The sequence below is a fragment of the Mustela nivalis genome (assembly GCF_964662115.1).
Source record: "Mustela nivalis genome assembly, chromosome: 2".
Lineage (NCBI taxonomy): Eukaryota > Metazoa > Chordata > Mammalia > Carnivora > Mustelidae > Mustela > Mustela nivalis.
This window is the reverse complement of record NC_139021.1, coordinates 95,528,269-95,543,771: the sequence shown is the minus strand read 5'-3', so window position 1 is coordinate 95,543,771 and position 15,503 is coordinate 95,528,269. Positions and strand designations below refer to the sequence as shown.

The 15,503-nt window shown below is 44.3% G+C and overlaps 2 protein-coding genes across 10 annotated transcripts in view; one reads left to right on the top strand and one right to left on the bottom strand.

The window, feature by feature from the left end:
- TRIM67 (tripartite motif containing 67) overlaps positions 1-15,503 on the bottom strand; it is a 357,821-nt gene that overhangs the window by 192,833 nt on the left and 149,485 nt on the right. The window lies entirely within an intron of this gene.
- Positions 10-15,503, top strand: part of TTC13 (tetratricopeptide repeat domain 13) — a 75,220-nt gene continuing 59,726 nt past the window's right edge. For 4 of the 9 annotated variants that reach the window (XM_082718916.1, XM_082718911.1, XM_082718909.1 and 1 more), the window contains exon 1: positions 11-377. In XM_082718916.1, coding sequence (XP_082575042.1) covers positions 110-377 — 268 coding nt within the window. In that variant the 5' untranslated portion in view covers positions 11-109. Of the gene's footprint in view, positions 378-14,413; positions 14,481-15,503 lie in introns of those variants that run through there. The other 5 variants (XM_082718915.1, XM_082718913.1, XM_082718912.1 and 2 more) reach the window with 3 other exon arrangements.

Genomic DNA, 15,503 nt, shown 5'->3' with positions numbered 1-15,503 from the left:
GCCACACTCCTTCCCCGCCCCCTTGCCACGGCCCACCTGCCCACCGCGGGTTAAGGCTGGGAGGCCGCAACGTGCGGCGAGGGCCGCCGCACATGCGCCTTGAGGAAAGATGGCACCTGCCGGCTGCTGCCGCTGTTACTGCTGCTGGGGCGGCGCTGTGGCTGCCGCGGACGCCGCCCGGCGTGTCCTGGTGCTGCTGCTGCTGGGGGTCCTGTCCGCCGGGCCGTGCCCGGGCACCCTGGCCACAGAGCACTACTCGCCGCTGTCCCTGCTCAAGCAGGAGCTGCAGCACCGGCAGCAGCAGGAGGCCCCCGCAGGCGGCGGCTGCAGCCCGCAGTCCGGGGACTGGGGAGACCAGTACTCGGTCGAGTGCGGCGGTGAGTGGGCGGCGGCGGGCGGGCGTCCGGGTCGCCCGGGGCCGCGGGGGCGGCGGGGCCGTGGGAACGGCGGGCCCCGGGCCGAGGTGCCGGGCCGCCCGGGCCTCGCCGCCGGCAGCCGCGTCGCTGCGTGTGCTCCTGCGGGAGCCGGCCCCGGGGGTGTCGCGCCGTGGCGGCTTCCCGCCGCTCGCACCCACGCCGCTGCGCGCGGTCCTCTCGTAGCAGCCGTGGGGAGGTTGGTGAGTGGAGAAGAGAGCGGACAGCCTGTTCCTGGGGCCAGAGCCGCCCCTCCCGAGTCCTAGCAACTGTTGAAAGGGTGGAAGAGAGGATGGCAAGTGGCCCGGGGCGGCCCCGGTACCCGCTCTGGGCCCCGCGGGTGCCGGGGAGCGAGGGAGGGACGACACTGGGGCCGGCGCCCGGAGAGGGGATGCCTGGCCGGTCTTAGGCCGGAAATCAGGTTTTCTGACCTCCTGGGTTGATGTCTTGTATTAAACACAACCTCTTAAAATTTGATGCTTGAGAGAAAGAAGGGAACAAAAAATCAAGCCCGTTTTATCTGCTCGATGACATCTTGCTTCCGGTTCTTAAAGACTGACCTGTGACCTGTCAGATGTCTCCCAGGGGGCAAAAAGGGCCCTGCGGGCCTTGAGCCCCTGTATGTCTGAGCTGTGTGTGTACTGGATCTAGGCCAGCTCCTTCATTAAGATGAGCGCTATTGCCCTCAGCTTAGTAAATCACAGCAGACGCCTGAGGGGCAAAATGCATGTGCGTGGGGTTTTTTTGTTTTGAGGTTTTCCATTGGGTCTTTTCTTCCTCCAATCTCCTCCCCTCCCTTTTCTCTTCCTGTCCTTTTCCTCTTCCCCAGAATTCACTCAAGATTTGGTTTTGAAAGGTCTGGGGCTACCGAACTCCCTAGAAGCTGGCTGGTTGCTTTTATGGTCCCATGTCGGGGTTCTTTACTATTGTGTAGCTCTGAAGACAATAAGTAATTTTTAGTTGAGATGAAATGTTAAGATTAGCACACTCTGATTTCCTTTAAGCACAATCTGACTCCCTTAAGGAAGTGTCACTTACTAGAAGGTATGTGACTTTATTTTGTGGTGGACCTTGGCTAGTAACGGCATCCAGAACACAGCCAACATTGTAGCGTGGGAAAAGAATGGCTTTTGTACCTCTATCGCTTTCTGTGACTCTGTGTCAGTTAATTGCTTGTCTTTGCAAAATTGCCGCCTCTCTAAATTGAAGACCCTATTACCTAATTACAGGGTTTCATTTTCTTCACAAGAGGGCTGTGAGGAAAGTCAGAAAGAGCCAACATATATGGAGTTGCTTGCTGTATGCCGGGTTTTTCTGTAAGGTTTAGCTTTAGGTTGGTTAGCCTGTTCTCTTAAATCAGTCCGCATCCCAGCCACTACCTCATTGGATGGTAGCTCCTTTTCCTCAGATGGGGAACCTAAGACACAGTGAAATCAGCACTTTCCTGAGCCCCCAAGCCGTAAAGGGAGGGGCCCAGGTGGGCAGGGTCTAGAGGAAACTTTGTCTTAGGCACTAAGTGCTTACAGGTGGGAAACCATATCTGTAGAATTTGCTAGCATATAATACGCTGTTCTGTAAGTCTTCATTTTCCTTTCCTTCCTGTAGTCCTGTGGTGGTGCTCACTGGCTCAGGGAGACCCAGATTCTAGGCAATGGAAGATGAAAATCGATTTCTGTTGTGAAATTGCTTTATCTTCTTGACCTAGATGGTTCATTTCACTCTGTGGCATCAGGCTTATGCCAGGGTTTGCGTCCTTATTTGAGCCAGTTTTGACCTGCATTTTGCTTTTCCCCCTAGATTGTATAGGTTTTCATGAACTAGGCATTTGGAGGAATTCTTTACATTCTAGCAATTCTCTCCTATGTGGAAACCATCACTTGGTGTTCTCTGCTTGAGGAAGGACACTCTGTTGCGAGATTTTAAGCATAATTTATTCATGTGTTTCAACTATCTATTTCCTCCACATACTACTTATTTTCATCGTTTGGAAGTCCACATGTGCTGTTGCAAATGTGTGGCGTGAGTCTTCGAGCTGGCCGCCCCTGGGCTGACATCAGTGTCCTGGAGCCGCCAACAGGTGCTCAAGTGGTTTGCCGCTGCCATTAGCCCCAGTTAATCATTCCCAAAGGCAGCTGCTGATGCTCCTTGGCACTCCAGCTGTTTCTCTTAGCTTCGCTGGCTGCAGTACGTGACAGAAGCCATCTCTGTTGTGGTAGCAATCCCTGGAGTGTCTCTCATTTCTCCCTCCTCATCTTGACAAGAGGCCAGAAGCTGGGCCCTGTGAAACCCGCCCCCGGTCCCTTTCTGTCCTAACAAGAACAGATGTAGGAACAAATTCAGGATCTGCAGCTAACCCTATCGTAACTTAGGGGCTCATGTTCTGAATCCAGAGGCCCCTTCTGATCAACACGAGGAACTAGATAAGTGCCAGGATCCAGAACGAGCCAGTTTTTTGGAGCCTTGCTGTCTGTTAATCATATCGTCCTCCCTTGCTGCCCTTTGCAGTCACAAGCTTGTCCGTATCAAGCCAGTTCCTGTACAGGGGACAGACACAGAAGCCACTTTTGAGAAACCTTCCCACAGCATTTGGATTCAGATGGATGAATGGATGCCTGCTTGGGTCTAAGCCTGCACACCTTCTGATGAGCTGTGTTGGTGCTCTCTTAAGACAGAACCCCTGGTGATTATAGAGCCAAAGGCAACAGCTGGTGGGAGCCCATAGGTCTGAACACAGCACTGGCAATGGCTGTGCTATGTGGACCACCATCAAGTGGAATCCAGTGCCCCAGGAGCAACCTTATGCTGAGGGGGCTGGGCCTCCCTAGGGTCACCGGGCCTCCCTGGGGTCCAGCTGCAGAGACAAGCATGGATGACCCAGGTTTCAGGGGTCTCAGCCTGACTTTGCTATTCCCAGGCCCCTTTTAACTTTCACTTCCAGCACAATTTTTTGTATTTTGCTTGAAAGGCACGTATAACCACAGACATCAGATCATCTCACTGTTTTCCTGTGGGAAAAATAATCTTTTAAAAAGAGGGAACACTGTAATGTCCATGTGTTTTTCTTTTTTAAAAAGATATTATTTATCTATCAGAGAGAGAGAACAAGCAGGGGGAGGAGCAGTGGGAGAAGCAGACTCCTTGCCGAGCAGGGAGCCCGATGCGGGGCTCGATCCCAGGACCCTGCAATCATGACCTGAGTCCAAGGCAGATGCCTAACTGACTGAGCCACCCAAGCATCCCCATATTTCTCAAATAAAAATGAAATTTCCCTTCCTTGTTACCATTGCCCCTTTGTAGTTTGGAATTGTGGGAAGAAATAGGGACAGAAGTTTCCCCCCAATTTTTCACCTGGTTTCATTTCTGTAAATACTGTGTACATTCTTATTTAATCCTCAGCACAGCGGCTGGTACCGTTTTTATCCCCATTTTACCTAAGGAGAAACTGAGGCAGAAAGAAATTAGGGATGATTCTATGGTAGATCGTATCGAGTCAGGGTTTGAACCTGGCCTCCTAACCGTTTGTGTATTATTTCCTCAGTAATATTTGCCTCTTAGTATAATTTCTTATCAGTATTCATGATCAAGTCCTACACCTTTCACCTTTGTTGAAAGGTACACTCTTAAATAACTTCTCTGGAATTTTATATCCACATAGATGGAAGGATGCTTGACTGCACCTGGTATTTTGAACTGCAGAGCTAGCATGGGTCTGTTCTTTCCCAGGAAAGCTATCCATGTGCCTACTGCTTGCTACTCAGTGTTCTGGACCCTGGGGATACAGCACAGCCAGCCAGCTTCCCTCTGTGGAGCCTGCGTTCTGGTGGGGGAGGAGCTGAGTATGTAGTAGGCCCACTGATAAATGCCTTGATCAATAAAAAATACTGTGTAACTCTTCGAAGGGGTCAGGGAAAGCCTCTGGTAAGGTGGCATGAACACAGCCCCAGAAAGAGTGAGCTTTGACACCCCAGTGTTGTCGATCTGGTAAGTTACAGTCTAGATCAACTGTAGTGTGTCTGAGAATTGAAGACTTCATCTCTCTCTCCTCTGCTCTTCCTACCAAAGCTGATCTGCATCTCATTCGAAGATGGCATTCATTGTGTATTAAATATACCCACATGTTCTTTACACACTAAAATGTATTTTAATTGTTCAAACGTGTGTACTTCTTGTAATTGTTTCGGGAATACTTTGATTTTCCTTTTTTGAAAATGGAATATTGGTGACGCATGGGTGGCTCAGTGGGTTAAGCCGCTGCCTTCGGCTCAGGTCATGATCTCAGAGTCCTGGGATCGAGCCCTGCATCGGGCTCTCTGCTCAGCAGGGAGCCTGCGTCCTCCTCTCTCTCTGCCTGCCTCTCTGCCTGCTTGTGATCTCTCTCTGTTAGATAAATAAATAAAATCTTTAAAAAAAAAAAAAAGAAAAAAAAAGAAAATGGAATATTAATAGGAACGGTGACTTTGATTTTTTTTTCTTTTCTTTTTACTGTCTTCTTAAGACTTTTGTCTGCTCTGAAGTGAGGTAGTCCTTGTACTCGATGTCTTTAGGGCGCTTCTGAAATGCCTGTCATCATCTAGGATTAGCACCAACCTGTGCCTATTGCCTCGATCAATTTCAACGATTCATTTACAATCAGAAGTCTTTTTTTTTTTTTTAGTTCATGGAAATTAATAATGCAAGATTTGAGCTTATTTTCCCACAGTTCTTTGTGAAGATAGGAGCATTTGTGTTTGATTCGGGAGGTGTTAACTGCCAGAAAAATAAGGAAGTAGGTACAAACCCCACTGTGTTTTTGATAATAAGACTTAAAGATTGTTTATATATCTTTCCTAATGGAGAAATCAGCTATTTAAATAGATGCCATCAGTCTTATTGCTCACAGCGTCTGAATCATTGCTGTGCCTTTAAAGTGGCAGAGAATCAGTAGAGGGACACTTTTATAATGAGAGTTATTTCCTTTTTGGTTCTGGCTATGAGGAAGTTAAGGACCAAATTTTATGCTCAGTCATGGTAACTGTGGTAACCCTTACTGTTATATTTGCTTGATCCTTTTTCTCTTGGCCCTGGTTTTCTTTATGTGTTATTGCATATAGTTTTGTGGAAGGTCTCTTCCATTTTATTTTTTAAGGTATACATAAGTGAATTTACCAGTATAAGGTATGCAGCTTATTTTGGGTGCAGAGACCAAGGCATAGATAGAGTGGTAAAGAGATTTCTATCCCCCAGCCCTGGGGCCTGTGGTGTTGTCTGGGGGAGGCTTGCCTATTTTCCTACCTGAATAGCATCTTTCAGAAAGTTTCTCCTTTAAGAGCTGCTTTTCATAGCCTGAACCCTATGAAGATGATAGCTGTGGTATTTGCATATTCATTAATTTTCTCAAACAGATCTGTTGTCGTTAAGAATTATATTTACCTTTTGAAAGGTCTGTACGCTGGTAGACACATTCAGCTTTGGTTACTGAGGGTTTGTTTTCTGCCCTGCTCTGGAGGAGGGCAAAAGCTGGGTTTCAGAACCTACCCTATGTATCCTCTGCCTTCAGGAAGTGGCAGGAAACTTTGTGCGTACAGACTTTTCAAGAAGTTGTGTAGCATGTAGACACGGCTTGGCTTCGCTGCACTCCCCAAATACGTGGCCAACTGACCAACTTTTGAAGTTTCCCCTTTTCACAATGTGGTGTTTTAAGGACCATTTTATCTTTTGTTGGGGCTTGTTATCTTGCAGATAGAATAAATGCAAAACTTGTTGAAGTAGCAGCATTTTAATACTTTTCACTTCGCATTAATGTTAAGATTTTCCTCTGTGACTTTTTTTTTTAATTTTTACTTTTTGTTGGAATGTGACATATATGCAGACAGATGTGTCACTGGTGTTTGCTTCATGACTTCTCACAAACTGAGCAACCTGTGTAACTAGAAAGAACCCCAAATACATAACCGATAGCTGGTTTTAAGCTTGCTCATAAAGTCTCATGCCACGTTACCTTCAATGCATTTGGAGATAATTGGGTATGACTTGATTTCTGGCTCAGGTACCAGTACAGTGGATCTGCATCAGGCAGGTGCTGGTGTTCTGTACACAGACACCCAGAAGTGCTGGGTCAGCAGGTCTGCCTCTTGTACGCAGAAGAGCAATTGAGTTCTCTCATAACCTTTGCTGCCTATATTTGTGGTGTTCAAAGTGACTCTGGGGGTATCTGAGAGGCTCAGTTAAGCATTTGCTGTCGGCCCAGGTCCTGATCCTCGGGTCCGGGATCTAGATGGAGCCCTGCGTGGGGCTCCCTGCTCTGTGGGGAGTCTGCTTGACTCTCCCTCTGCCTCTCCCCTGCCCCACCCCCCCCCCCTTCATGGGTATGTGCTCACTCTCTTTCTGTCTCTCTGAGATAAATAAATAAAATCTTCAAAGTGACTGTTCCCTTTTTGCTAAGGGTTCCAATCATTGCGAAGATTTGCTTCAGCTTTCCCAGTAGAGTTGATGCTATTTGAGAGCATGTGTAGGTTTATGAGAAAGTGTTTGGCTCTTAAAAGTATGTGTCACTTGGAACATCTGCTGTGTCTTCAGTCCATGCTACAACCCCGGGCTAAGTGAGTAGCCTTCGCGGCTCTGGCTGGCTGCTCACTTTGCTGGCTCCAGCACCTCTGTGCGGTTCTGTTCTTGGATGGGTGCCACATCATTTGCTTCCCTGCCTCTTTTTCCATTCTGCACAGCTGGCCAGCTCCTTTTGTTTTGGTTGTACACATTCTTTTCGTGTGTTAATACTTTTGTGTGGGTTAATGTAGCTTTGATCAGATTATATTCATGCTTGGTTAGAAAACCATTCTGTCTCTTTAAGATGGCCTTTGCAGATCTTTGTTCTAATGGATTAATTATATGTTGACCTTATAATCTAATTCCCAGGGGACAGCCTCTGTTTTCAAGTTGTTTTATGATAATTTAACACATCTCAGGTACAGATGAATAATATTTTGTTAGAGCAAAAGAAACGTATGAATTCAGAAGAGGAGAACTTTTCTTCGTCCTCCTTTTCCTGTTATTACATTAAAGAAACTTACCATTCGGGACCATCAACCATGTGACGTATGAGGTCCTCAACAGTGGTTGTCTTACAAATGCAGAAATTGATAAAAGCAAAAGGCAGCATATTGATGAGGCCGAGCAGCTGCGTGGCCTTCTGGGTCACTCCCCCAGCCACGGTATTGCTCAGTGCTCTCCCCTGGCCACCCTACATGTCGGACTAGAATTGCCTGACTTCCAAGTTCTAGCCCATCCACAGGAAAAGCCCGGTCATCCTTGTTTCAGGTGAATTTGGCACACTTCTATAACTAGAGCAAGGGGTCAAGGGGTGAATGCAGCCCGGCAGCCGTCGAGTTCCTTATAAAACGTCCTCCTTCCGGAGGTGCCTCTAGGTTTGCTGTTCACAGGCTTTCAGTCCGTTTTACCTGCTGACCTGAATGTATGACAAATACCTGCGACTTTCAAAGCCACCATCGCCTCGCCTCATGGGGAGGTCGTCTGGTTTGACTGAGAAGGCGGTAGTCAGAGGAGAACTTCCCCAGGATCCTAGCTATGGTCTGCATGCAGCTCTCGCCATAGCTTTTGCTTCTGGTCCTGTCTCCATGTGGCGTCCTTGGAGCCTCCATGAGTGTGACCTTCTTGTGTGGCTGATCTCTCATTCCCTCCTGTCTTCCTTCAGCATGCATACGTGGCTGTAATAGCTCCTGTCTAGAAAAAATACGGAACAAAGACGGGAACACCCATCCTTCCAGCGGCCCCTCTGCTCTCTCCTTCCTCAGAGGAGATGTTTCTATGTACTGTCTCCACATCTCCAGTTATTTCTGGAACCTACCGCACTCAGCTCCTCGTGCCTCCACCAAAACCTGGCTTAAAATCAGCTGTCTGCGGGGTTTGGGAGGACAGGAAAGAAGTTTGATGGCATCGCTCTACCCAAACCATCTCTTACTAGGACCCGGCATTGGCAGGATGGGTGGCGACAAGTGGACCATGCCTCTCAAGTGATGTGGTGTCCTTGAGCATGGATGTGGCCAGGCTCACCTTTGCAATTTCTTCGTCTTGTGACCTTAGACACATCCCTTCACGCTGAGCTCATTTCCCCATGTGTGTGACAAGCCTAAAGTGTGTTCTACCTCCCCCAGAGGATGGAGGACCAAAGGAAAGTATTGTGAGAGCATTTGGAAAGCTGTAAAGTGCTGTGAAAACCAAAATAATCTTAAGAAGGAAGAAGAAATGAACAGGAAAACCCTCCCAACAATTTTAGCCTGGATGTGCATACATTGAACAATGTGGGGGTTAGGGGCACCAATCCTGTCCCTCCCCCTCCCAGTGCACACCATCAGAAATCCATGTACAACTTCTGATCCCCAAAAACTTAACTACCAATAGCCTACTGTTGACCAGAAGCCTTACTAGTGACAAGTAATTGATGGACACATATTTCGTATATGTGTTATATTACCGTATTCTTAGAATGAAATAAGCTAGGGAAAAGGAAACGTGGTTAAGAAAATCATATGGAAGAGAAAATACATTTATAGTAGTATACTGTATTTATTTTAAAAATCTATGTGTAAGAGGACCCACGCCATTCAAACCCAACCCTTTCCTGTGAATTGTAGGCCCCATATCCCCTCCTCACAAGAGTCCTGGGAGGGTGTGTGGTGGCAGCTGTTCCTGTTTTACAAATGAGGAGACAGACTAAGAGATACACAAGGACTTGTGCAGTCAGCCAGCCGGTGAGGCGTCTGATGGGGGTCAGTCTGGCTCCACAGCCCACGCCCTGAACTGCTCTCACGCTTTGCCTCCAAACTAACTACTCTTCTCTGACATCACATTTAATTAGATTAGAGCTGCTTCTTTGAAAATACTGGTAAGTCATGACAATTATCTGGCAAGGCTCATCAAGAAAAAGGAGAAGATGGGGAGGGTATGTGCTTTGGTGAGTGCTGTGAAGTGTGTAAACCTGGTGATTCACAGACCTGTACCCCTGGGGATAAAAATATATGTTTATAAAAAATAAAAAGTTAAAAAAAAAAAAAAGGAGAAGAAACAAATATTTGACTTTAGGGATCAGGGAGTATAGTGGAACGTGAAAATCATCCTGCTCTGCTAACACATAAATAGGTGAGCAGAGGCAAATGTACAAGAGGAATGAGGGGCCATGTGGACAGTTGTAGAGGCCATGAGAATTTAGACACAAATGTGGAGAAATTCCTGCTAATAAGATGAAAATATGAATCAATCAATAAATGTTTAAGAAGATGATCTAGAAGAGAAAGATAAGATTCTGTATTGTGTTTTGAGACTATTCCTATAGTAATTATCTTGACATTTTACTTGTGGGGCCCTGGGTGGCTCAGTCGATTAAGCATCTGCCTTCAGCTCAGGTCATCATCCCGGGGTCCTGGGATCGAGCCCCGCATCGGGCTCCTGCTCAGCTGGGGTGGTGTAGGGGGTGGTGTCTGCTTCTCCCTCTCCTTCTGACCCTCCTCCCCATTCATGCTCTCTGTCTCTCTTTCAAATAAAATCTTTAAAAATATATAAAATAAGTATTATTTGCGTTATCTGAGTAAGGAGGAAAGGAGTAAGGAGGAAAACAAAGTTTTCCTGACCCTGTGGAAATTTATACCATCCAAATACGGATGGTTGGGTGGTTATTGTAAAGTAATCAAAGCCATAGTGAGCTAAACAATTTTAGATTGAAGAACAAATTTAACCTTCTGTTCCAGACAACTCTGGGTATAGTATAACAAACCATTTTTCTCTCACAGATCCTACCAAAGCAGCAAAAAATACTGATGCCAGAATTTAATATAGTTGTGAGGGGGTGGGAAGAAAGCTATAAAATAGTTACATAAATCTTCAGTAAAATATTAATAAGCTAAAGCCAGCTATCACAGTAATGATGTGCCTTGGCCAATTAGAATTTATTTTAGAAGTATAAAGATGGCTCAACTTTTTTTTTTTAAATCAAATTAATCATCATAACAGGTCAAAGGAGAAGAATCATATGATTATCATAAATTTCCAAAAGCACTTGAGAAAGTTCAGCCAGCTTTCCTAATTTAAAATCTTTGATAAAACAAAGAATAGAAGAATCCTTCCTTTATATGGTAAAATATATCAATGTTAACCCATCACCATATAGAGCATGGTGCTTAAATGAAAAGTCTTATCATTAAAACTTGAAGGAATTCTGGGTTGTTCAGTGAAGTACTAATGTCAGGAATAAGCAGGTGTACTAGTATTGAGCACTTTTTTGGAGGTTTTATCTAGTAAATTAAGATGCTAAGTGAGTATAAATATTAAAAAGACCTTGATATCATTACATGTAGATGATCCAGTTATCCACCAAATAAATGGAAGCATTAATAGAGCTATTAAGAATTCAGTAATGTGGGTAGATAAAATATGGAGCTCTAGCCGGTAAGACAGAAGATTTACAATGTGCTCTCTGTCTGGACTACTCTACCCATCCTGCCGGCTGTCCGTGGACTGTCAATTTTTTAAATCTGAAACTTCCCTCTGGTCTCCCTTCACTGTCTCCGGCACAGATCCAGAACCAGACTAGGCTCGAATCCCACCTGCACTGCTTTTGTCAGAGGGTAGCCATGGGCAAGTCACTTAGCCTCTCAGCCTCATTTTCCCTGTTTTTGCAGTGGGGATCAGAAGTGTTCCTCCAACAGGTGAACTCTTATCAGAATGAGCTGAGAAACTGTCCCTGCCTATTGCTACAACTGACTGCTCTAGCTGTTTCTTAAAGGGGCTGTGACTTGACATTTCTGTGTTGTTTTTTTGTTTGTTTGTTTGTTTTTTGCAGGCTCCCTGCTGAGCAGAGAGCCCAGTGTGGGGCTCGATCTCAGGACCCTGAGATTATGAGCTGAGCCGAAGGCAGAGGCTTTAACCCACTGAGCCACCCAGGCGCCCCTGTGTGATTTTGATTACTGTTGGTTTCCCTCACTGAACTATAATCTTTTTAACAAATTTTTTTTCTTAATTTTTTTATCTTTAAAAATAAAGATTTTATCTTTACTTATTTGCCAGAGAGAGCGAAAGAGAGCGCAAGCAGGGAGAGTGGCAGGCAGAGGGAGAAGTAGGCTCCCCCTGAGCAAGGAGACTGATGCAGAACTCGATCCTGCATCATGACCCTGAGATCATGACCTGAGCCGAAGGCAGACACTTAACAGACTGAGCCACCCAGGCACTCCTGAACTATAATCTTCATATGGAAGGACAGGGGTCGTTTTTGGTGTTGAAAACCACTGAGCAGTGCATGGAATGTAATAGATGCTCAACAAATAAGTACTGAATCAGTGGTCATCCACCAATTTTCTTTTTAATCAAAACAAATTTGAATGTGTAAATTCTGTAGAAAAACTGTAAAGTTTTGCATAGGTTAATAAGAGTTGAATAAATAGATTAAATTTTGTAAAGAAGTACTCCTCCCCTCCTTAATCTATAGTTTTAACAATTTTTATTAGTAAAAATCATAGAGTGGGGGCTCCTGGGTGGCTCAGTTGGTTAAACGTCTGAAGCTTGAGCTCAGCTCAGGTCTTGATCTCAGTGTTGTGAGTTCAAGCCCCACTTTGGACTCCATGCTGTGCGTGGAGCCTACCTAAAACAAACAAACAAAAAAATACAAGAAAAGTCACAGAGGGACTTTTTTGTTTTGCAACCTAAACAAAATGGAGTTTATCTCAAAGAAGAATGTTGATCCAAGTAGCCAAGAAACTTCTGGGGAAAAAAATGATGAGACTTTGCTTTACATTAAAATGTATGCATTTATTAAAAGGATGCAGTATTGAAACGATGTGGTACTACTGAAATCAGAATAAGCAGATCATTATAAGGGATTAGTCTAGAAACCATAACAAGAAAATAAAGGTTTATTGTAGAGAATTAGAATTTTAAAGATATTAAATTAAAAATCTTATTCAATCTCTCTTAAGTTTGAATTGAAATAATGCAGAAGGAAATTTGCTCATATGGGGAAGTGTTTATACTGTTACATTAAAAGGGCAGTTACAAAACAGTGTATCTCCTTCCATTCTCACAACCTAATGGTAACAATAGTAGCAAACATCTTTTAGTTCTTTCTTTGTGCCAGAAACAGTACCAAATACTTGACTTCTATCTCTTTGTTTAAATCAAGCACTCCTGTGAAGTATATACTCTCATTGACCCTGTTTTACAAATGAGGAAACCAAAGATTGATTTAGGTAGGTCAGTGGCCAAGAGCTAGTAAGTAGTGGCAGACAGCAGGAATTCACAGCCAGGCCATCTGATTTTAGCATTGTCCCTCTTAACTACATTAATTACATTAAAATTTTGACATTGGCTCTCAATGTGTGGTAGTATTCTAAATAACTTTTATTTATGTTTTGTGAGTTTTCTGTATTTTCTAGAATGGACATGAGTTACTGTTGTCATTTTAAAAATATCAGTGTCCATGTCAGAGCTGTTGTCACAGGACGTAAATAAGTCTCAAAGATTTCTTTAAAAAAAAAATAAATAAAAGTCTAGAAGACAGCCCCCAGTGACTATGTGAAGGTGGTATTCAAATTAATAATTTATTGAGTGGCCAGAGATAATATTCTCTTCTCTATCTTAGGCCAGAAGAGTTGAAGTAATCTGAGACTTACCAAAGGAAATCCATGATTTACAAAAGAAGAGATACAAATAGCCTGTTAAACCAAAAGTTGGACCCCACTAGTGCTATTTTCAGATTAGGAAGAGATTTAAAAAAAAAAAAAAAAAAAAAAGCAGTACTCTGAGAGGGAAACAGACTGTCTTTGACACTGGTAGGTGGGAATAAAATTGTTATTACCTGCTGGGAGGAAAATGAGTGAAAGGTGCAGGTCTTTTCACTGTTTACACCCTTTGCCTCACCAGCTGTACTTGTTAACCTTCAATTTAGTTGCCAAATTGGGGGATTTTGCAAAAAGATCTTGCAAAAACCGGGTCAAGCATACTTAGGAAACACTTGACGTTAAAGGGCAAAGGACATCCTAATTACCCAAAGACAGGGGGATAGGTAAGTTTCATGCGAGGAAATGCTCTGTGGCCACTTGAAATTATACAGATGGATATTTACTGAAGCAGAAATGAATTCCATGAAGTGGAGAGATTGTTAGAAATAAGGCCACCTATGTGCCGTGCTTACCAAGTGCTTAGCGTATGTCAAGTTCTCCGATGTAGCTTTAAAAAGAAATGGCTTATAAATCAGTGCGTATCCAGTTAGCTAGCCACAACTACTACTGGTTCTTCACCCTTGTCAGACTAAATTCTTTTTCATGGGTGCGGGACTTCCCCCAGCCTGAATGCTCCTTTTCCAACCTCAGATTTTTTCTTTTCCAACACCCGACTCCCACCAACCAGCGTTGTCTGCCTGCTGCCCCGTGATATTTTCTTACCCTTGTTCTTGTGTGTGCGCCACGCATCCCACCTGGAGCACCCACGGCCTTTCTGTACCCCAGTCCAAACCCACCCATCCTTTTAAACCCTGCCTGTGCCTTGTGAAATTTAACCCTTCCAGCTTCAGTAGTTGCTCACCATCCTGGCCTGCTTTGGCCTAACAGGTCGGGTCTCCGGTTGTTAAGACAGACACAACTGAGAATTTATCTCAGTCAGTTCACGTGGTCCCTTGAACATAATCTGATGCTCTTTAATGGCTGCTGAGTTACATCACATCTTCAAAAATAATTATTGGGGGGCACCTGGCTGGCTCAGTTGGTAGAGCATGTGACGCTTGATCTCAGCATCGTGAGTTCAAGCCCCAATCTGGGCATGGAGCCTACTTAAAAAATAAATAAAAATAAATAATTATTGAGACTAAATTCACATAACCTGAAATTATCTGTTTTCCAGCGAACTGTTCAGTGGCATTGAATATAGTCACTGTGTTGTACAACTACCCCAAAACATTTTTGTCATTCCAAAGTAAGCCCCTTTACCCACTCAGCAGTTTCTCTCCCTTCCCTCCCTCAGCCAGCAATGTGCATTCTGCCTCTATGGATTCACCTGTTCGGGTTATTTTCTATCAGTGGGCTCATACAATAGGTGACCTTTTGTTTCTGGCTTCTTTCACTTTTGTTTTGGAGGTTCTTATATATTATTCGTGTTTGGGGGGGGGGGTTCTTTCCTATTGTATGAATTAGTATTCTTTTTAAAAACGTATCTTTAATATTTGAATATTGAATACGCAAATTCAAATGAAACATTTTTTTTTTAAGATTTTATTTATTTATTTGACAGAGAGAGATCACAAGTAGGCAGAGACGCAGGCAGAGAGAGAGAGGAGGAAGCAGGCTCCCTGCTGAGCAGAGAGCCCGATGCGGGACTCGATCCCAGGACCCTGAGATCATGACCTGAGCCGAAGGCAGCGGCTTAACCCACTGAGCCACCCAGGCGCCCCCAAATGAAACATTTTAAAGTGTTTCATAAATATGCTCGACCCATCTTTTGGCAAATTCGTCCAATACGGCAATTACATTGATTTCTAACAAATGTTATTGCTGAGGCAAAGGGTGTAAACAGTGATAAGGACTTTTATATGGGCAGCACCTTTGAATATTTCCAAAAACAGGCAAGCATTTTAGATGTTGCTTAGAGTGAAGTCTCCCAACTGTGAAATTCTGTGAGATGAAGTATAAATGTAGGTTTATTATTATAGGAGTAAGGTGTTGTACTAATTCATGATTGTAGTATTTCCTTTTTTAAGGCTGAATAATATTCTCCTGGATGTATATACCACAATTTACCCATCATCTGTTGAGCTCTTTCTACTCTCTGGTTATTATAGTGCTTCTGTGAAGATGCCTGTACACGTCCTTGTTTGAGTTCCTGTTTTTAGTCCTCTGGGTTGTATACCCGGGAATGGACTAGTGGGACTGTATGGTAATTCAACTTTTTGATGAGCCAGTAAACTGATTTCCACAGCAGCCAAACCTCTTTATTGCCTCATCAGCAGTGCACAGGGGGCTCTAATTTCCCTACATTCTTACCAACACTTGTGATTTCCCATTTTTGAAAATAATGTAGCCATCCTTGTGGGCATGGAGTGATACCTCATTATTGTTTGAT